Raw genomic sequence first — 22,038 nt, 5'->3', positions numbered from 1 at the left:
CAGTGTGCCTGTGTATATGACTGATCCTCTCTTTCTGTGTTCCCTGCAGGAGAACCGGGTGAGCCTGGCCTGCCAGCATTCTCCTACCACGTCTGTGCCCCCTCTCTTCCTCTAAATTCATTGTCCCTAGGCTAAAACCAGGGGCCAAAATCCTGCTCTATTGAGTCTATCTTAATTTTAATGGAGCCAGGATTTTGTCCACACGCTTTATTCCTGTGAATCTCTGATTCTCCTTCTGCAATTGGCAGGTGAGGGAGTTACCATGCAGGGACCTCCAGGAGTTCCAGGCCTGCCAGGCCCACCTGGACCCAAAGGTGAAGTTAAAAATCTTCTTTCTTTCTTTGGTGGTGGCCTCGCACAGCCAGGAGTGGTGGAGACTAAAGGATGGAGCAACCTGGTCCTTTGGCAATTACAGCTGTGCCCACCCCCTGCCTTTTCAGGCAGAGCAGGACCATGGCAATAGAATTTCTCTGAGCGCAAGGCACCTGGGAAGATCACAGAAGGCTCAGGAAAGCTGCTGTGGCCTCTTCCTTCTGCTTCTCCCCAACGAGTTGCTAATTCAAATAGTCATTACAAGGGCCGGGTAGTTGCTTCTCTGACAACATGTAGCTCAACTGTTTTACACGACCAAGTATACAACATGCAGTGATACCCATTATAATTGTCTGTCTCCCTCACTCTGGTTTCCAGGTGATGCAGGTGTCCCAGGCGCCCCTGGTATCCCAGGAGCATCTCGAGGTAAGAGGCCATACCATCATTGCTCTGATATTATCAAGAAGTGCTGACATCCTGGTGCAGACTTTGAAAAAGCTCCTTTGGGTTTTACAAGTGTACATGCCAACCTAACCTGGTGGATTTCTGTGTTCAAAACCTCTTTTTCCACAGCCTACCTTAAATCAGACAATTTAAGAATTGCAAGTTTTCTGTTTCCAGCTTACTGGGAATCCTTTGAGCCAGAGTTTGTCCTCATGGGACATGAAAGAAAGGGATTCCAGGTTGGCTAACCATGTTCCACAAGGGATTAGGGAAGCTGCATTGAACCTTCTCGTGGAAACACTTCTGATCAGAACAAAAGTGCCCTTTGTTCAGTTTTACTTACCCTCTGGTGGATTCATGTGAATTAAGCTGCTTTCATTCTGAACAAGAGCATCTCTGTATGCAAGATATTAATGCAGTTTCACAAAAAATACATATGGATTAACTTAAGTGTCCCTCCATGTGACCAAGTCCTCTGCATCTCCACATCGTGTCCTAGGAATACTACCTCAGGGTGCTAGGAAGACAGACACCTTAAAGAGCATGAGGTGTCACTCAACACCATGGTGACAGGAGTCACACAGGGCCCACCTGTATTTTGCAGTGGAGACCAGTGAGGAGGTTCTTGAGCTGGTGCTGCCCAGTCTGGCTGGGGCTGGGAGCAGCAGGGCAGTGAGGTTAGCCTAATGAACTTGAGTGCTTTATGGATCTCCATCTATATGGTGCACTCTGGTGCACAAACTGACCAGGTCTGTCAGTACGAAGCCAGGGAGATCTCTGGACTGCGCCCTGCAGAGCTGCGTAGGCTGAACTATAAGATGCCAGATTAACTCAAGACATTACACTGCCTGGTTGCCCGTGCTCAGACAGTGTTTAAGGATGAAGGGGTAGGCCCTCTATACTCCATTCCCAAAGCTCTTCCCAGACCTGTGGGAAGGGCTCAATTCAAGCACACTATAGCATCGCTTGGTCTAATGCAACCATGCCAAAAACATTCCTTCTCCTTACAATGCCTTCTGTAGGTGGATCAAGACAAATTCAGGGACCCCCAGGACCTCCTGGGCCACCTGGTCCTCCTGGCCCAGGTGGAAGTTCATCTCAAGAGATTCAGCAATATGTCACTGACTACCTGAAGAGTGAGTATAATGAGATTTTGCCATGGGTCAGCAGATGCATGCCTATCTCTCTTTTGTTCCCTGGGTCCCTTGTCACTCCCTTTAGAAGCAGCAGCCCTACCGCTCTGGCCTTATTTTTGTTGAATACTATGAAGTGCTGTTGCCCGCTGTGGCCTCTGCAGAACTGTCCTTCAATCGGCCTGCTTTTTGCCAGGGGAAGAGAGTCCGGTAATTATGCATATGGCTCGTGTCTTCCCTCTAGTGATGTGGGCATATCTTGTGCTTCCTACCTAGGTGACAATGTAAGGCATTATTTGACTGGTGCCCAAGGCCCACCAGGCCCTCCAGGCCCACCTGGAGTCATCACCACTGCGGATGGGACGAGCTTGGATTATGCGGAGCTGGCTACCCGTGTTATGAGCTATATGACAAGTAAGCACCATGTTGGTAAGCTCTGTACTGAGTATTGCTCTTGGCTGAGCTTGTGCAACACCTGGGACATGAGGATCAGAGGAGAAACAACAGTCTTTCAAGAGCAGCACCTCATCCCAGTTATTTGTCTTCTGCTGTCTTGGCCCAGGACACACACAGCTGAGGTGGCCTCTGAGCTTTGTCCCATTTTGATGGTTAGATTAACCATGGTTAGATTAACTAATGGTTGCTGCTATTTAAAAAGTCTCATATTGAACATAGCTGTTAGACCCTGTAACATCCCAAGATCCAAACAGAGGTGGCTGTACCTGGTCTGAGGTATTCTGGGGCTGTCTTGTATGCTTGGGGCCCTCCTGAAGTAGATTAAATTCCCAGAGCTTTTGGAAGCAGCCTGGAATCTTGGTCAGAAAAGCACAGACCACACTGTTGTGAAGACAACCAGGGTGTATGAAACAGCATCTGATTCATGGCTGGTGGCATGAGAAGGCCATTCCACCAGTTAAACCAGATTAATTCAGCTTTCTTTTGTCCTTGCCTGACCCCTCTTCACCTTCTGTCTCCTCTTAACCCTGCCTGACATAATACCTTTTCATTCCCACAGGCTCTTCAGATCGCTATCAGTCATTTGCCAGTTCAGTATCAACTACATCCATTTTGTACCAAGAACTTCTGGACATGCTGCAGAGTAAGTGGTCTTCAAGGGGGGTTCGGAGTAAAGCATCCCAGCAGCCTGGTGACCTGCCCTTCCCTTCTGTCTCCAACCAGAGTTACCAGCAGCTGCCTGCCATAGGTGCTGCTGAGGGACCTGCAATGTCTCCTTCCAAGTCCTTTGGAGACAAATTTATGTGTCTTTTACTGGAGAGTTTCCATGCTTTCCAGGAGCTATGCTTTCTTACCTGTGTGCTTTTCATACCCACTGTTGTAACTCTGTTACTGTTCTCTTGCCTCTCTTGCCTCCTCTTCCCTCCTTGGCTTTCTAGGTGGCATCTGCCCACGTCCCTCCTTTTCAGGAATTCCCCACAATTTCCGCCAATCTCCCACTAAACCTTGGACTTGTACTTTCCAGCTCCTCCACTCTCTTAGGGTTCCTCATTCCTTCTTGCCCGCTCCAAAGCCTTTGTTCTTAAAGCGAGAAGACCCAGCTCTGTATTCTTTGACACACGCTGCTACTGTGGGCTGATAGATAAATCACCGGGATGTCATTTTGCTGTGCTTGAAGGTATTGCTGATGCTGGCCAAAACTGCGGTCCTCCTGTGTGAGCCAATCAATCAGATTCCATGTTCCAAACAGACAAGGGGCTGCTGAAATGCCACAGAGCTCAGCATGGTCTTTTCCCTTGCCCAAGATGTTGTCCAGGGTATCCTGAAGAAACAGAGCGCAAGGAGGTCCCTTTAGCAATCTAAATTCTCATCCTTCTCAAACCCTGGGTTGTAGGGGGTTCCCAGCCCTGTCACAAATGTTTCTGACATCATACACAGGGCAGTTCACACTTAGAAAAGGAGGGGGGGTGGGGGGAAAGGAGCTTTGCATCCACAGGTTTTGATGGTCTCCCTACTGGTGGTGGGGATGCTCAGGTCATAGACTGGGAACTCCTCCCACCTGGGGTCTTTGCAGCAGCTGGAGGGTCTTAAAAGATGCATTTTTCATTTCCAGGAGAAGAAATTCGTCGGTATCTAATTGGACCTCAGGGCCCACCGGGACCTCCTGGACCAGGGGGAGATGGCATGTCTCTGTCACTGGATTATGACGAGCTGACCAGACGGTTTATCAGCTACTTGACAAGTAATGGCCTTTATTAGTGTGCATTTCCCTCTATTCCTTTGGGAGCTGAGCTCATGCTGTCAGTGAAAACTCTTCCAGTGTCAACTGTGTGAATCCCTGTGTACAGAGACCTCCTCGCAGGGATTGTGAGAGACGTGGTAGAGAACAAAGATGCCCTGTAGCTAAGATACTATCCACAGACTCTAGTAATGAGTTCTTGCTTTGCTTAAAACTGAGCTTAACAATACCATTTCATCTAAGCCAACTTAGAAGTCCCACCAACACCTTCAAGTGCATTTATAACCCTGCTCTGGGGCCAGGATACATCTTTCTGTGGAAGAGTTGATCTATGCCCACTTTGTGTCGAGGCAGCCCAGACAACAAACTCTTAGAAGTTTAAAGTTAGTTGAAACAAATTCCACCGCTCTGCTTCATTTTTCCATCTGTAAAGGGGTGATATGGCATGCAAGGACAGTGGACAGTTGGACAGCGAGGACTCTGGAGCATCCCTAACAGCAGTGCTAAAATGCCCAATCCTGGTAGCTGCAACTATCTGCTTAAAAGCACAGCCTGGTCTGTGCTTGCTCCCTCTGAACTTCCCCAGTGAGACCAGATCTCACTAACGGGCTGCTCCAAAGATGGTCAGGATTTCCTCCTTGGCTCTAGAAGCAGGAAACTGCTGTTTGACAGCAGCACCCCGAGAGCTCCAGCAGGACAGCTGCACTTTATCAGCAAGGACATTTCATTAAAGAGAATCACAGAGGTGCAAAGTTTTGCACCAGAGCTGCTTGCAGACAGGCACACACAGAGAGAGCGGCACAGAGAGATCTGGTGGCTGCACCGTTTGAGCCAGCAATGTGCCCTTGTGGCCAAGAAGGCCAATGGCATCCTGGGGTGCATCAGGAAGAGTGTGACCAGCAGGTCGAGGGAGGTCATCCTCCCCCTCTCCTCTGCCCTGATGAGGCCCCATCTGGAGCACTGTGTCCAGTTCTGGGCTCCCCAGTTCAAGAAGGCCAGGGAACTGCTGGAGAGGGTACAGCAGAGGGCTACAAAGATGATGAGGGGCCTAGAACATCTCTCTTATGAGGAAAGGCTGAGGGACTTGGGTCTTTTTAGTCTGGAGAAGACTGAGGGGGGATCTGATCAACACCTATAAATACTGAAAGGGTGGGTGTCAGGAGGATGGGGCCAGTCTTTTTTTCAGTGGTGCCCAGTGACAGGACAAGAGGAAATGGGCACAAACTGTACAAAATGTACATAAGAAGTTCCATCTAAACCTGAGGAGGAACTTCTTTCCTGTGAGGGTGGCCCTGGAAGAGGCTGCCCAGAGAGGTGGTGGAGTTTCCTTCTCTGGAGACACTCCAAACCCGCCTGGACATGTTCCTGTGCAACCTGCTCTGGGTGGCCCTGCTTTGGCAGGGGGTTGGACTAGATGATCTCCAGAGGTCCCTTCCTAATTCGTATCATTCTGTGCGTCACAGCTGAGATGCATGTCCTGGTGTGCCCCCTCACCCCCATGTCAGGGGTTCATGAGATGTGCAGAACTTTTGCCAAGAGCAGAGGCCTGATTCCTGCCTGTCTGCAGGTGCCTTTGTGTTGGGTTTAACTGGGCAAGTTTTAACTCCAGTCCAGAACAAGGCTTGAGCCCTGCTTCTCGGTACAATGTGCTGCTGGGAACACTTCCCCCTGCAGGAGTCCCTCCTGCATTGCCTGTGAACAAGCCTTGCAGCCTGTCTGTCATGCTGTAGCAGCCTGTTTTGATAATGTACTATTCTTGGGTCTGTTTGATTTTCTAGGTTCTGGGATGAGTATTGGGCTCCCTGGACCACCTGGGCCTCCAGGGACACCTGGTATATCTTACAGTGACCTGACAGCCTACCTGCGAAGTAAGCCAACTTCTTTACTCCCCTGCCACATGTCCCTGCACACCACCAGGATCTTTTTTTACAGGCTCAGTCACAGAATTTCCCCTTTTGCCCATCACCACAAATAACTCTATGAGCCTCTGATGGTCCCTCTGCCTTAGTTAGCAGCGCTGCAGGCCTCCTGGGCTCTGCCAGGACCTGCACAGACCACGAGGGGCTGTGGGCAGATCACCCTGCTCCTGTGGAGAGCAGCAGCAGCAGCAAGGTGCTGTCTTGGGGATGGGGATGGAGGAGCCCTTTGTCTTCTCCACTTCTGCCACTTTTTAGAAGTATATTTAAAAATAGGGCCTTCTACCCTCTTTGGGATCTCCTCACTTCCCAATGTGATGTTTACATACAGGGAAGTACCAGGAAGGCTGTACCAGAAGGTGCTGGGGAGAAAAAAAGCACCTTATACTTGGCTGTGGTTGGCTTTACATATATTGTCAGGGAAGGTTCATCAGGGTTGTGGTGGTTTGGGTGAGTCCTTTTCTTCCCTTGTATCTTATAGATTCTGAATTCAGTGGTCTCGTCGGGCCCCCTGGTCCTGCAGGACCCCCAGGACCTCCAGGGATCCCGGGATCACCTGGCACCTCTCTGGAAGATGTCTCTGCTTACCTACAAAGTAAAGCACTTGTGTTTCTCACAGCTGGCAGGGAGAGTCTGGGGGGACTGATGCTGAGATTTAGCTTTCCAGGGGCTGTAACTGCCCACTGAGACAAAGTTACTTTAAAAAAAAAAAAAATCGCATCAACATCAGCTGGAAATGGATGGAAGTTGGGGTTGGAGCCTTTAAAGTTTCAAGATCCCCAGACATGTGTGATTCCCGTGTCCTCTTACTGTCAGAAAGTAATTCTTCCTCTCTCTCAAGGTGTAGGATACTCCTCGTTCTCTGGAGTCCAGGGTCCCCCTGGCCCTCCCGGCCCTCCAGGACCACCAGGCTTCTCAGGAACTGGCCTCCTGTCCTATGCTGACATCACCCACAGTGATGAGTTCAGGAGCGAGCTGATCCAGTATTTGAAGAGTAAGAGGATGCCACGTTCTTCCTGCACACGCCCTGAGCCATGCTTTGCCTTGTGTAGGCTGCTGGCTCTGCCACAGTGGAGGCAGTTCTGTAGAAGCCTTCTCTGAATTGAGGCTGCAGCAACACCTTAGCTCTACAGCTAGGTCCATGCAGGACTACTCTGCACCCTGTAGACTTGTCTCCTCTCAGTCCATGCAAGGCAAAAGTCCATGTTGTGGGCCAAAAGGGACAGGTGCTGGGCAGTTACAATTGGCCTGTACTGAACAGCGAGTCCTGAGTAAGGTCACCTGCAGAGTTTTGCTATGGGAAAAGGATTTTGTTTGACAGCCACCTGGCTACAGAGCAATGGATGCCGTGGGGGTTGGAGGGCAGCACCGAGCCTGCTGTGAGGCAGCTTGGGCTGAGGCCTCATGCTGACAAGTCACCCAGGGCAGCCTTTCAAAAACATGGGGACCCCCTGACTTGTGGGAGACTGGCCACAGAACAGCTGTGTTGGCAGAGGTGCTGAAACTGGCCTGAGAGGAGCGCATGCTTCTGCAAAATCATTGGGCGTGTTTCCAAGGTTGGACACCCGAAATTGTGGGAGAGCTGGGAAGGAGGAGGGTGTCATACCATTTGTAGAGAACAAGGTTGACATATGTGCCCGTTGCCTGAGAAATGGCACTGGTTGAGGGTGACTGATCATTGGTGGGACAGAATTTCACACTCGAGTTTTCATGCAGGTGGTAGTACAGGACCTCTGCCCACAGACCCCAGTGTCCCTGAAATCTCCCCTCTTGTATTTTGCAGGTGATGAAGTTCGAAGCTATATCTCAGGGCCACCTGGGCCCCCTGGGCCGCGGGGACCACCAGGACCCAAAGGAGATAGTGGCTTGGTGGCTGGGTCTATGTCTTCATCGTACCAAGGGTTACGGAATTCCGAGCGGATCCATGGAGGATCCCTTGGTGCTGAGGGATCCCATGGGGGATCACTGGGCACAGGCAGCTCATACGGCAGCTCCGTGAGCAGCATGTCGTCCTACAGCGCCTCAATGGGCAGTGATGGCTCCTATGATGCCGCCATGGGCAGTGATGGGTCTTTCGATGGGTTGCTGACAGAGGAGGAGTCACACAGGAGATCGGCAGGTTCAAGTAGATCCTACAGCAGCTCCTTCAGTGGTTCCCTGGATTACAACGAGCTGGCACGCCGCGTGTCAGAGAGCCTACAGAGTGAGTGGAATGTCTGCTTGTCCTGACCCTCCCTGTCCCAGCCCGCAGCTCCTGACCCATGTGCCTGGTGTCATGCTGTTCACTTCCCTCATCCCTCCTGCTGCCCACAGCTCTCCCTTACGCCTTCCTGCCTCAGCACCCAGGCACAGTTTTCCTAGAGCTCCTTTCAAATGACACCTTTAATTCCTCAGGCCAAGGTATTCTCCAGGACCTGATGTCTTATAATGCCCAGGGGCCTGCAGGTCCCCCAGGCCCTCCTGGTCCCCCTGGCATCAGCAGAGTCTTTGCAGCCTATGGCAATGTCACCGCAGACCTCATGGACTTCTTCAGAAGTAAGTGACATATTGACTTAGTGTTTCTGGCTCATGCATATGAGATCTCTCCAATTTTTCATGGCTCTAGTGATCTTTTCACCTTTGCATTCTGCAAAAATACAGTCAGCATTCAAAAGCTGGAGGCAGACAGTCTTTCCATCCCCTCCCTTCCTTGCTGGGGAGATGCGGTCTCATCATAAGGAAGGACATCAGGTTTTCCCACTACTTATAGGAAACTGATCCCAAACCCTGAAGGCCACTGTGCTTGCAACCCCTGTGGCCCATTTTAACATGGCTGGGCTGGCACATGTAGAGTAACATGAGGCAGCTACTCAGTCTGCTCTCAAATTCCCCTCCCTGAGCGTGGGCCAGCTCCAGACCTGGTGACAGCCAGGCCACCCAGAGAGGGTGGCAGAGCAGTGCTGGTGACATGAGATCACAGCCTGTCCCTGGGACTTGGCTGGGACCAAAACCATTTTTGAAAAACCTGCTGTCAGTCATCTAATCCCATCTAAGGTAGAGAAATGTCCTCCCAGTGTGACTCGCTGCTTCTCTAAGTTGACACAGGGCCCTTTGCAAGTGGTTTGTCCCACTCATTCATCCTCTCCTTCTTTTTCCTCTCCAGCATATGGTGCCATCCAGGGGCCACCCGGTGAAAAGGGAGAGAGGGGTTATCCTGGACCCAAAGGTAAGACTTTCTTTCCTTCTCAAGCCCTGTAACGCCCAGGAGGCAGCACTGTGCCCACAGAGACAGACAGCACTGGGCTGCTCAAGGGGGAGCCTCTGCACAGTGGAGGTGGCACCTTCAGGATCTTAGCCCAAGCAGCATCTTAAGTTGGTCTTCCTTACTCTGGCCGGTCCCTGTTCGTGGGCCAGTTGTGCTCAAAGGCAAACTTGGCCTTCTCCTTCCCTCAGGTGACCCTGGACCGATGGGCCCGCCAGGACGCCAGGGGCACAGGGGACCAAAAGGAGAGAAAGGAGAGAAAGGTGAGAACATCTGCCATCCCCAGGAGAGCAGGGTTTGCCTGTTGGGGAGCGGAGGCTTCCCCAGGCACCAGCCCATCTCGGAACTGCTGGAAAACCCACACAGCCCCATGTTTTGTTTGTTTTGGTTCTTCTGGGGTATTTTTCCCCCCACATGAACTTTTCCAATAACCCTGCTTTTGACACTCTTGTCCCCAGGTGAACAAGTGTATGTGGGCAGAAGAAAAAGAAGAAGTGTTGGGGTTTAAGGAAAGAGCCGTCTCAGTTCTGCACTGGGCAGCATTCCCAGCAGCCCAGGGAGAATTAACCTGAATCTTCACTGTCTTAATGCTAAAACATCCTTGCTGATGAGCTAACCGTTTAGACTTGATAGTTCAGTGTCGCTGCTGAGATTTGAATGGCTCTTTTACGTGTCCAGCATGGCCCTGGCGTGGGTATTTGCTCCTGTTGCTGATACTTGGCTTCGCTCCCCCGAGTCCCCAGGCTTCTGTCTCTTTGGGTTGACAAGGGCTTCCTGTCTCACCCCGTCCAGGCTTCTTGTCTTATTCCCAGCTATGGAAAAAAACTGTGGGGTTTTTTTTTTTAACAACTAGCCAGCAAAAAAAGACACCAGTCCCTCTCCAACCAAACGCATTGTTTTCCAGGGCTCGGATTCAGCCCGCAGGACAGAAGGCCCTGTAAGAACCCCTGGGACTGAGCTCCCTCTTCTCACAGGGCTTTCTCTGCTGCACGCTCTCCCTGCCCGCTGCCAGCAGGAACCTGGTGAAGCAGGTGCTGGTGGTTCTGAGCAGGGCTGGGGCTCGGGGGGGGTCTCTGGGAAGGGGCAGGCTGTGCTAAGATACCCCCAAAGAGTGACCAGCATGTGACACTGAGCCTAGCCCTGCCAGTGCCCGGCTGCTGCAGGGGACACAGGGACGAATAGCTGGGCTCTGCCTCCCCCACCCAGCTGCTGATGCCTGCCCCACGTTCTCCACTGCACAGAGCTTTCAGACCCACCATCACCCCGGCCCATGACTTGCTTTGGGAAGCGATACCCTCCCAGCTTGGCAGTTTTGGGATGCTCCAGTGCTCTGTGTGTGTTAAGCCTGAGCCCAGTTGCTTGGACAAACTGGTGCTGCTGGGGCTCAGACTTCGTCGGGGAGGGACTTTGCAGGGAGCCTGGGTGGGCACATGCTTTGCGATGCCTGTTTGTAACCGCTCAGCGAAATGTGACGTGCACAGGGACCAAACTGAAGCACTTTTAAACTTAAATTTGTCGATCTTTTTAAAAATATTTTTGTATTTTTGTTTCTGGTTTTTAAACATCGGGGAAAAATAATTGTTAATGTAAACAGCCCAATTAAAGTGTGTTTTTCACCCCAAGCTTCCCTGAGCGGTGGTACCTCGGGTGGTCGGTGCCAGCTGCACCATGAGCGTGGGCAGATGCACCTTGTGGGTTTGGTGGCTGATGGTGGCCGGTTTGTTCCTCATCACTGGTCTGTGACCCAGGCAGACACCCAGCTGCTGCTCAGGTGTTGGCGGTTTCCATCCCATTAGCAAGAGCCTCTGCACATCGTCCTAGGGTGCCACAGCCACCAGCTTCCAAGCAGGGAGGTGATACTCATGGGGTTTGAGTATTTTAGTGTTGGGATTGGGGGGAGCCTGGTGGCAGGGTGATGGGGAAGCTGTAGGTACTGCCTGGCAGAGGCTGGCATGTGGCACAGTGCCTGGACACCGCGTGGGTGACACCACAGAAGCTTTATGGGGCCATGCACACACACAGACACACACACACCCCCCACACACCCACACTCTGAAGTGCTACTTTCGTTTCAGATACCGGCCAAAGCAGGTTGGTGCCTTGTTTTTAGTAGCAAAAAAAAAAAAAAAAAAAGTTTGCTTGAATTGCTTGGTTTTAGGTTTAAACACCCCTTGTCTATTTTTATTTCCAGCGTTAGCAATGGCGAGTTTTGGTGTTGCTTAGGAGAGGTTACAGCAAAGGCCTGCGTGCCCCAGGTCAGCTTTCCGAGCACAGCACCGCACAGTGTTTGCCAATAAACCTGTGTTCTCCTGGGTGATTCATACCCTCGCCTGCCTCTGCTGAGGTGAGACCTTCCCTTTTAATTCTCCCTTAGAAACAACAACAAAACATGTGTCTTGTCATGTTTAAGCACAGCAGCTCTGTTCCCGTGCCTGAAGCCACCCCTGGAGTACCGGGGACCACCGTACGGTGCTCGTGCGGTTATCACAGGGCAGGATCATGCAGCTGAGAGCGGTCAGAGCCTCTGCAGCCCCTACAACCCCTCACTGCCTTTGTAATCCAGCCGCACTCGGCCCGTTGCTAAGGAGGCTCCGCTTCCAAACAGCAGCACCCTGTTCCTTCCCCTGTACCGGAGTGGGAAGGGTGGTTGTCACCGGGGGGGACCCATGGACCGGGGGGAGCAGAAACTGGAGCTCCTACAACCCCCAGTTGAATCCCCATGGACAGCGTCGGGCGGTCACTGGAAACAGAGTCCTGTTTGGTTGGTGCTAAATCTGCCCCCCCACCCTGGGCTGTCCTACCCGGGGAGCCACACGCTGCACAATGGTAAGAACTTCTTACACTCAGTTATTTTAAAAATTCTAAATTGTCCCGTTCACTCACAGATCACTTGTATTTCACGGGAGTTTTCCATGAACAAAACAGAGGCCATCTCAGCAAACTGTGATTTTTATTGTATTTACAGCAGAATTATTACAATATTCTACAGAAAGCCATGAAATCAAACAAATATTAAAAACAAGACCAAAAAAACCCCAAACTGTTTTATGGCTGCTACTGCAAGTTCACTTCCATGAGCTGTACATACACAGACCCTTTGCCAATTATCCATCCGTCCATTTTTTGGTTGCTTTCCGTAAGGCAAAAAATAACTTGGTTTGCAGTTAACACAGAACAGTCAACAAACTGCTGGGACAGGGCGAGGACGGCGGTGCCTCAGCCGGGTGTGCTTTGCCGGAGAGGAGCCCTGACAGAAAACAGGGCCGTGACAGTTCAGCGTCACAGAGTTCACTCAATAGCCCTTTCTATTTTCTGCTCTTTCCACCATTTTCGGGTGGCTCACGGGTAAGAAAGAGGCTTTCCCATCCAAGTTGGTAGCCGGGGGAGAGATTTTTGGAAAATCAGAGCGTCTTTGGGCTCAGCAACTCCCTTCCGCTTTCAGCGCAGCGGAAGCTCACGAGCCCTTGTTCACCGACTGGTTTTGAGCATGTTCTTAGAGAGGAGGTTGTCGTCCTCTGGCACCGAGTGCCCGAGGAAGCACGGAAGTAGCTACAGAAATGAAGTACAAGGGTTGGGGTGAGAGAAAGGGGATGGAGAACAACCCAAAGCTCGGCAAGTGATATAGAGAAACACTATAAAGTTTCTTCTGCCTTCTCCTTGCCTTTATCCGTTCTCATCTTTTGTAAAACCAAGAAAGGACAGGGCATCCTGGCCTCGGCTGGCCCCTGAACCAGGAAGGGTAATCCTCTCCGACCTTGTTTTGCATCTGCCGTGAAGATGGCAGAAGTCATCAGGGAACGGGAAATGTGCGTGGACACAACAATGCAAGGAAGTCTCCGAGATCCAGAATTACAGATTCTGAAGTAAAATGACCAGCTCGTAAATGGTCATTAAAAATGGTCATAAAAGCAGAAAGTTCTCTATGCAGTGACCATCCTCAGCACTGCCCCCTGCCACCACAGTCCCTGTCCTCGAGAACTCGCTTCCCCTCCCCACGGCACACGAGCCCCAGAGCAGCAGTTCCCTGGGAGCAACCAGCGCTGACCTTACTTGCACATTTAACTTTGTTTCCCCGGTTTTCAGCAAAGATGCGAGTTTCTGAGGCCCAGGGAGCTGCAGCTGCCCAGCAGCTCTGAAAGTCAGGCCACACAACGCTGGATTTAAGTGCCTGAATTTAAAAAACCCTTATTCCAATCTCTCCTATTACAAAGCATCCTTGAGATACTTGCAAGACGGACCCTGTTTCAGGTGGAGAATCAACTTAAGCCTCCGCTGTGTTACTGCCGTCAGAAACGACAGCGTGGTGTGACGGAAGTAACGACCCTCCTGCTCTGCCTGGCTCTGGCTCTGTTAAGGCGCGAAATTTCCTATTCATTAAGAAAAACAATTCAGAAAGTCCTCTGGGACAGAAGTATAATTTTCTTAACCAGATGATGGGTTGGATACTGAATACCCATGAATGTAATTTTAAAGGGATATTCTTTTAAAACATCGCCTGAAAAAAAAGGATGCAGCTCCAAATGAATATCAGTATTTTAAAGGTGATGTGAAAAATCCCTTTGAGTGAAGGGCAGTGGCCGGGGCAGCGCGGTGCTGCCACCTCGGAATCTGAATTCAATTAAAGGTTTTCCTTTAGAAAGTGTTAATAAATCAGGATCTATCTAATCAATCGTAAGAATAACAACCTCAATATCGTATCTTTTCATGCTGTATGTGCTTCTCGTACTCAGCAGAGAGCTTGGAACAAGAACAAATTTGTTACATGGGAATGAGAGGAACAACTGCTGGAATATTTCCCCTTCACCAAAGTAAAGAGCCAGGTTCCCCTGGGCTTGAGGCGGCCGGGGGCTGGGACGGCCCTTTGCCTGCGGCTGTAACCCCTCCTCACCAGCCCCACGCAGGGGAGATGCACGGTTCATTCAGGATGCAGAATCTCATACGAAGAGGGGCAGCGAGTCCGGCTGAGGCTGGGTTAGCAGAGATCTCCCCGGGCTACCGGCAGCCTCACTGCAGGGGACCACAAGACCCTGCAAACAGCCGAGCTGTAGTCACTGGGGGGGTACAAGAAGAGCCGCCGGCTCCTGTACTTACGAGGCCCAGTCCCAGGAAAGCTGAGCAGGTGCCGAAAGCTGCTTTCAGAGCTCAGGAAGAACAAGTCGTGAGGTCTGAATCCGTCAGAGGCCGTAGCCCTGCAGCAGGGTTTTTTCTGTGAGAATCAGTTGTAAATACAAGAGGACACCCAATAGATCGGGCTGCGGTTCATGCACGTTACGGCCTTTGTTCATTTTCCTGGGGACAGTATTTCTGATGTAGTAACACACAAAGGTGAGCAAATACTGATTTGCGGTTGCCTTTTGAAGGGCACGTGGGGAAAATGAGATCTGCCAGAGACTCAGCAAGAAAGTCCATTGTTTTGGGTGAGGTAAATACACCCGACTGCCTCGGAGATGGAGCTTCTAACATTTATTAAAGGGAGGTGACGTGTGATTGTAGAGAGATCGGATTTTGTATCTCAGGAGATCTCTTCCAGGCCTACGTGAGACTAAATTCATTTGAATTGAATTCTGTGACGTTGATAGAATATTGTACACCTCTTCCATGTTCCGCGATACTTAAACCCAATTTTATCAGTCTAAATGTGGAAGCACCCCTGCTAGTTCCTCTTATCCCTCAGAAAAACATCTTTTCCTGCTTGGTAGTGATTCTCAGCGGAGTTCAGGAGGCTGCAACCGCCTTAACAAGCGCTCCATGCCCGGAGACCTCCCCAAGCACCCCCTAAAGCTTCAGTCGCTGCCTTCGATCTCTCCCCCCAGCACAGAACTCAGTTACTTATTTGTCCAACCTATAACGAGATGAGATTGCAGGGGCTCACGTGAAAAGGATCTTCAAATAAAAGATCTGGACGGAGGTAAACGGGATGCCGGTGTCTATTCGCAACTTATCACTGAAACTGCCGAAAAACCCACGGGGAAGATTAACATTTCCCTCCGAGGACTTAACGTGGATGAAGATAGAGATAATCCCGGAGCGGAAACCTGCCTGCCCTGTCTGCTCCCCGGGGAAAGCACGGAGCCTGCTTCATACCAAACTGCACACAAATTCTGTTAAAGACAGAGATGAAGATTGTTTAATGTTATTTTAGTAACAGTGAGTTTATGACGGTGGAGTTTAAAAAGTAAAAGGCCTTCAAAGACATTTTTCACCCTACTGAAAAAAAACAACTGAAAGAACTTTGCGTTTAGCAACAGAGAACATTCTAGAGATATGGTCTGTGAATTTATAACAGTACACAATACACATTTCTATAATAAAATGCCAGAAATTAAGGCTAGCTATTAAAGTAATTATGCTATCAAAAAGTTACAAAATTTAAATTAAAACATGCATTTTCCAATTTACTTTTTTTTTTTACTGTGCTGTAAATTAAGTGTCTTCATTGAGAAGGTATCGGTTCAGCGTCCAAGGATTTCAGCATCCAAGATTTCAACCACATCCGATTCGAGTCCTATGTTAATTTCTGAGCTCGTTCCCGTGCGTCAAACACCGCTCCCGTGAAACAAACATCCCGTGGTGTTCGCCCGGCGCGCACCCAGTGCAAGTCGGCGAAACCCGCCATTGCCAGGTGATACCCGGAGACTACGGAGTCAGGCCTCCCACCACAGAAACCAAAGACTATTTTACAAGCCGAGCTCCAGCAGAACAAAGCGCAGCTCAGGACACGGCCTCCGTATGACTCCAATCCCGATCGCCAAAAAGGAGCGGGCTAGAAGTGACCTACTCCGGGCTGTATTTCCCTACCAGCTACGAGAAACACTGCGGATTTGTTTCCCGCTGCAGATCAGGCGGGGAAATAACTTATTGTACATCTACCAGCTTTGAAAAATAAAACCTGCCTATGTTAGTACGCGGCGCCACAAAAGCAAAAAAAAAAAACAAAACAACCCAGCGTCGTAAAGTAGTTTGTCTATATATTTAACTTAAATCTTTCTATAAAATAAAATGAGTGAAATAAAAAAAAAAAAAAAATCAAATCTAAGAACTGTAATCAAACGGGACTTTAGCCATGGTTATTTATAAATATGAGCATCCACCTCCGCTTTTCTGCCGGAGTTTAAAGGAAGGGGCTTTGGTAAGAAGAGGAAACCGGCTCTGCCCGCGGCAGGTCCAGTCCGAGAGAGCACGTGCATTGTGCACCTTTAACCGCTTGCTAAAAAATACATTCTACAGTTTTTTTCCATTTGTAGAACTACCCACCTGTAATAGCTAAGGAAAATAACAAACTGTGCATTTTAAAGTTAGCATTTCTTTCACCTTTACATATTTTAGTGCAAAATATTTTAGGGTGAGGATTTACAACAAAAACGGCAGTAGCAGCAAGAAATCTTCCGGTTTGTACAGTAACAACAACGCTAAGGAGTGTCGGGTTTTTTAAAATGACAAAACACGATCCTGTTGCCAGGATTAGCAGATCTACGTGTTTCAGGCACTGTATTAATTAATTAAACTAGCACCCCATTTCGTTATGGAACTAATGGACAAAACGTGTCACGGAGATCAGCTCAGTTTAATTTATGCCAGAGGTTTCTTTTTGAAGAAGTTGCAAAGGCTCCTGTTTTACCAATCGTGTTTAAACGTAAGGGTTTGTTTTTCCGATTATTAGCATGTTCTGAGTAATTAGTTCCAGTCCTTGCTATGAAGACACTGCTCAACACTGTAAGATTTTAAACCTCTCACGGCAGTTTCAGTTGTGGAATTCTCTCGTGGAGAAATCAGACACTTAAAAACACAGTAGCAGAACCAATATTACAACCGTTCAAACGTCCGCATGAGAAACCATGGGTTTGTGATCGGAAAGAGTGTAAATTAATATTTTAGGCTTAAAGTCAAAACCAGAGATAACATACTTTTTGAGACTGAGATAAAAACCCCACTTATTCTTGAAACGTGGGAAGGACAGAACGTTACCCTTATCCACCAACACCTTTTCTCTTTTCTTCCGTTGGAGAAGTCAAGAAACCGATGGTGACGCTGATTGTCTCCACTGAAAACAAGAGGCGCTGGCTCCCTGGATGTTCGCCGCAGATTAAGTCGGGTTAGAGGATGAGGATGGAGAATTCCAAAGATGAAGAAACCTACAGCAGTTCCCAGAGTTAGGAGCCGGTGGAGTGAAGGCTAGGGATTGGATAGAATTTGGAAATCCGGCTTTGTGTGGAAGGGTTAAGGCATTCGGACTCGCCAGTCATTTTAAAGAAAACTTCCTGTTCCTGCAGTTTTCTGGCAAATTCTTCTTCCAGCGTCTAAAACCCAAAGCAGATTGTCCCGGGATTACAGGGCGAAGTACAAGAAACCCATTATACTGCTGGCACATCGGCCGACACAACAGCGTAACTTCTCACACCACCACACAAAACAAATAGAAATCACCCAGCAATTCTGAAACTGCGAGACACCCAGGGCACAGCGAGCCAGGGACATCATCCGCCTGAAGGATATTTTCTCGGGAGTGCGTGAAAATCTACTGCTTTCCATTTTAAAATAAACCGTAAAAACCGAAACCACCCTCTGCCACCCTCTTGTTGTGCAGCGCTCGGGTTTTGCAGTAACCCACCGGCTTCAGGAATAGATTCCCAAAACCAGATTTACCTCCAGCTGAGGAGTTTTAAATGCAAATAAGCACACAAGCCCCGTGGGAGGGAACGCAGCAAGAGCCTGGTAACACACAAGCCCTTCTTGTTGCACACCCCCTTTGCTCAGCTTTTTTTATCTCCTTTTATTACTCACTGAACTATAGCGGGCTTGTACCGTAGCTTGGTTCTACCAAAGCGATGCTTTTTGTACCGTCGGTCGGTCTTTGCTAGATCCGACTCGAGATTATTTCCCGATTCATCAACTGCTCCGATTTACCTTTTTTCTTGGTCTCAATTTCTCTCTCCATTCCTTCAGTTCTTGGCTGTGCTCCTCATCGAGCTCTTTTAGCTTCTGAGTCTCATGCTCAACCAGTAGATGGCATTTTTCATTCTTAAAACAAGATAAAGATAATCCTTATGTAAAACCAATTCAGATTAGGCAACTCAACGTTTGTACAGTGACATATGTTGTCCTAATTCTTTTTAATTAGCTTATTCCGTGTAAATAGTGACGTGAATAATTACAAGATAAAAGGAAGTTAGGAGGCTGCATTATCAAAAGCTGCTCTTTCCATCAGGACCAATTGAGAGAAGAAATACTCCTAACTCCAAACACACCGTTGAGGACCATTGAGGCAGGAGCCGACAGCGTTCCACAAAACCGGGTTTCACTCCCTAATGATGCTTTTCAAAGTCAGAGAGCGTTTCCGCTTTGCTTTGTAAAGACAGTTTGTATCATTTATTAAAATCAATCCCATTAAAAAGGAGGTGGTTCTTTGGAACTATTTCAACTCTTGGTGCCAAGGAGCCGAGAGTAACAGCCGGGGCTCAGAAAGGAGAGAAATGTGTTTGCAGAAGCAGCCTCAGAATCGCCGTGTAAAAAAGCAAAGGACAATCAACCCACACCTCAGCTTCACGTTCCTCGCCGTGAGGTGCACATGCCCAACTTTCAGAGAGCTTTTGAAGCACAATAAGGAAAAAAAATAATAAAATATTTGGCTACATCAAATCTTTGATTTTTAAGAGCAGCTGGCAGCGGCAGTTTCTAAACCCCACGTTCTTTTTCTAGGGTTCCAGTCCCAACCGGGTCGGACGCAGAGTACAAAACCACAGGGACAGAACTGACAGGCACTTGGCGAGACCCGAGCGCGGGCAGGGGCCAGTTCTTTCTCGGAGCAGCTCGGAGTAGCCCTAATCTGCTCAATTTTACTTGAGCGGAAACTCTCCCAAGTCTCCCACGGTGCTTGGGGATTTACGGAGGCGCATTAGCGGCACAGGCAGGGACTGTTCTCGCAGGATGTAAGAGAGGGAATAGAGTGGAACCAGCTCCACTGCTCGTTGGAAGGTTTCTCTAAGCCAAAGTTATCAGCAGGTGAACATGTAACGCTTTACAACTGCCTTGTGTCCCTGACACAGGGAAAAGCTGATTTCATGGAAAAGGAGCTCTGAGCTCTGGAATACAAAATGCACAGCAAAAGAGACAAAACAGAGTTCCTTATCGCAAGGAGAGAATTCCTTCCAAGTACCTGCCAGAGGCTCCTCCAAACAGCAGCCTGCGCTTTGCAAAAACCACCTAATTCCATATATTGCTACAAGCATCTTGCGGGTAGTGCCTGGTGCTGCCCCCACCTCTGCTCTGATCAATGACGTTCCAGCAAAATCAGGTTAAAAGGAAAAGTTGCCTACAGAAAATAGCACCGGGAACTTGATAGATATTCTGGAAGCCATCATCTGCTTCTGGGTCTTGCTCCTCTTGCATTTAAAACGATTTCTCGTTAATTGATGTAAGCACGTGATGTGGTTAAGCAGCGTGCTGCGGCCCTTTGAAAACACAGCTGAAAAAACCACCCTTCTCCAATCGGTAAAAATGAAGGAAAAGATGTTTCTGCTTTGCCTCTATCTGTTATTAACCTGAGTCTTCCCACCCAACGTCCATTTAACGTCATCTCTTTCTAACCTGTAACTGGTGCAGCTCTCTGATGTTTGCTTCACACTGTAACTGAAGGTCCCGCATTTGGTTCTCATGTTTCTGATGCTGAGCCAGTCTCTCATTCTTCTGCCTCTTCTCTTCTTGAATAGCAAACTAAAATTAAAAATAAAAAGATGGTTTAAGTTGTGCCTCTAGATGCAACAGTTTACGAGTAAAAAAACCTGGATGTGACAGAATGAATACATACAGAATAACTGAAAGGAATGGTTTTAAAAGATTTAAACAATAACTGTTTTCTTTTTTCTTTCCTTTTTAAAATTCTTGCGTAGGGAATGCCCTCACAGTTTGTCATCCCAGTTCTCTGTCTCCACTCTAATTTTTCCTTAAAATGCAGCACATTTCACTTTGAGAGTCCTGAAACCATCTCCCTCTGAAACCAAGTGACACAGTCGCGTTGCTACAAGCGTTGGTTCAGGTTGGCGTGAAACAACTACAGGAGACTGTATTTTCCAGATTTTTCATCCTTCCAGTGCTCTCCATATGACACCTTGACTGGTGACTTGGGACTCTCGTACATCAGTAGAAAGCAAACCCCTACACCTCCTCGTGACATTCCCTTCTAAAGAATGAGTCAACACCTGCAGTTTTAGTTCAAAAGCTCTCAAAAATCCAGTATTCTTAAAAATATTTCACAGAATCACAAAACTGGCGAAACTGGAAGGGATCTGTGAAGATCAGCTCCCCGCTCAAAGCAGGGCCACCTGCAGCAGGCTGCACTCCTCCTGTAACAGGACCCATCAGTCCCTCAGGCATCTTGAAGGCCCTTCACGGGACTCGCTCCAGTAAATCCATGTCTGTCGGGTACCGGGGAGCCCAGGACTGGACCCAGCGCTCCAGAGGAGTCCCAGCAGTGCAGAGGGGAAGGATGATTTCCTCTGGCCTCATCCAGTGCATCAACCCAGGGTTGATCCACCTGCGAACTCGCTGGGAGTGCACTCTATCCCATCCTCGCGTTACCTCGCACTAAGCACTAGGTGATGCATATACGCATTAAAACTGTTTATATTAATTACCTGCTTAATTTTTTCACGATCTTGGTCTGGAGAGGCTAACGAATTGATTCGTAAACTTTTCTTAAACATAGCCATTCGGGTCTTCGCTTCACTTCGTTGGATTTTAGGAAGTCTCGCTCTTTCCTGAGTTTGCTTGTTCTTTAACTCCTCGATAAGGCGTTGATTATATCTCTGCATTTGTTCCGTTTCCTAGAATGTTAACCATATGGAAATGTTACAGAGCAACTACTATGTCAACATATTTGCATCTCGTTTCATCAATAAACACGCTGTTTCAGTCTGGACCCAGCCCTAGTGATATCAGTGGGGAGGTGGGGGGTCTTCCACTTGTTCCGGAGAGCTCTGGATCATGCCCAACCCAGAAGGAATTCTCTAGTGAATATGAACACACACACATTTAACCAGTGAATCCTGAATTGCATTCTAAAGAGTCTGTGTTATTCAAAGAGAGAAGCTTTTGTGGAACTGAACTTTCATCACTGCAGTTGTAAAGCGTCAGTTTGCTGCAAAAGCTGGTGAAAGCAACAGCCGTTACGGGGATAAACCAAAGGGTACCAACCAACCAACCAACCCTCCACGGGGGCTGCTCCTGATCCAGTCACTGCCGTGGTTTTGGCTGGGATGGAGTCAACTTTCCCTCTAGCAGCTGGTGTGGGGCTATGGTTTGGGATGGGAATACTGGTGATAGCACATTAATGGGTTTGGTCGATGCTGAGCGCTCTCAAGGCCTTTTCTGCTCCTCACCCCACCCCACCAGTGGGGGCTGGGGGTGCACAAGAAGCTATGGGGGGAGCAAACGAGCGGCTGCGAGGTGCTTGGCTGCCAGCTGGGGTTAAACCACAGCAACCACCAAGGAGATCCCACATCAGCTCTCTATTTGGTTTACATTTTCAAAAATCGAACTGCTCTGTTTACTGCATTCTATATTATTCATAGAAAAATCGGATATTCTAATACACAAAGGAAAGCGTCAAAGTCAACACTTACTTTTTCATGCCTCTTAAGCAGCTGGTGCCTCTGCATGAAATACTGATCTTTGAGTTGCTGTTTGAGGAGCTGGTGTTTCTCTTGTAGGTGTCGCTCTTCCAGCTCCCAGATTGCAGCTTCTCGAGCTGGAAAAAGAGGAAGGTGGTTCAGAGAGTACAATACACCACCTTCCATACCTGCT

General features: G+C 48.8%; 2 protein-coding genes across 2 annotated transcripts in view; one reads left to right on the top strand and one right to left on the bottom strand.

Annotated features, from left to right (window-relative positions):
- COL17A1 (collagen type XVII alpha 1 chain) overlaps positions 1–9,748 on the top strand; it is a 37,345-nt gene extending 27,597 nt beyond the window's left edge. Inside the window, exons 42-56 of the mRNA XM_074159015.1 lie at positions 50–90; positions 254–314; positions 691–738; positions 1,779–1,892; positions 2,166–2,303; positions 2,905–2,988; positions 3,958–4,086; positions 5,862–5,951; positions 6,481–6,594; positions 6,841–6,993; positions 7,783–8,202; positions 8,394–8,534; positions 9,142–9,204; positions 9,432–9,503; positions 9,699–9,748. Coding sequence (XP_074015116.1) covers positions 50–90; positions 254–314; positions 691–738; positions 1,779–1,892; positions 2,166–2,303; positions 2,905–2,988; positions 3,958–4,086; positions 5,862–5,951; positions 6,481–6,594; positions 6,841–6,993; positions 7,783–8,202; positions 8,394–8,534; positions 9,142–9,204; positions 9,432–9,503; positions 9,699–9,748 — 1,718 coding nt within the window. The remainder of the gene's footprint in view (positions 1–49; positions 91–253; positions 315–690; positions 739–1,778; positions 1,893–2,165; positions 2,304–2,904; positions 2,989–3,957; positions 4,087–5,861; positions 5,952–6,480; positions 6,595–6,840; positions 6,994–7,782; positions 8,203–8,393; positions 8,535–9,141; positions 9,205–9,431; positions 9,504–9,698) is intronic.
- A 2,426-nt stretch (positions 9,749–12,174) lies between these two features.
- Positions 12,175–22,038, bottom strand: part of SLK (STE20 like kinase) — a 50,746-nt gene continuing 40,882 nt past the window's right edge. The window contains exons 15-19 of the mRNA XM_074158883.1: positions 21,858–21,982; positions 20,871–21,059; positions 19,825–19,950; positions 18,145–18,258; positions 12,175–17,537 (exon numbers count right to left, since the gene is read on the bottom strand). Of these exons, the coding sequence (XP_074014984.1) occupies positions 17,391–17,537; positions 18,145–18,258; positions 19,825–19,950; positions 20,871–21,059; positions 21,858–21,982 (701 nt within the window). The 3' untranslated portion in view covers positions 12,175–17,390. The remainder of the gene's footprint in view (positions 17,538–18,144; positions 18,259–19,824; positions 19,951–20,870; positions 21,060–21,857; positions 21,983–22,038) is intronic.

This window comes from Numenius arquata, chromosome 15 (assembly GCF_964106895.1).
Source record: "Numenius arquata chromosome 15, bNumArq3.hap1.1, whole genome shotgun sequence".
In the NCBI taxonomy this organism is placed as follows: Eukaryota; Metazoa; Chordata; class Aves; order Charadriiformes; family Scolopacidae; genus Numenius; species Numenius arquata.
The sequence above is the reverse complement of the archived record's forward strand: the minus strand, read 5'-3'. Positions and strand labels throughout refer to the sequence as shown.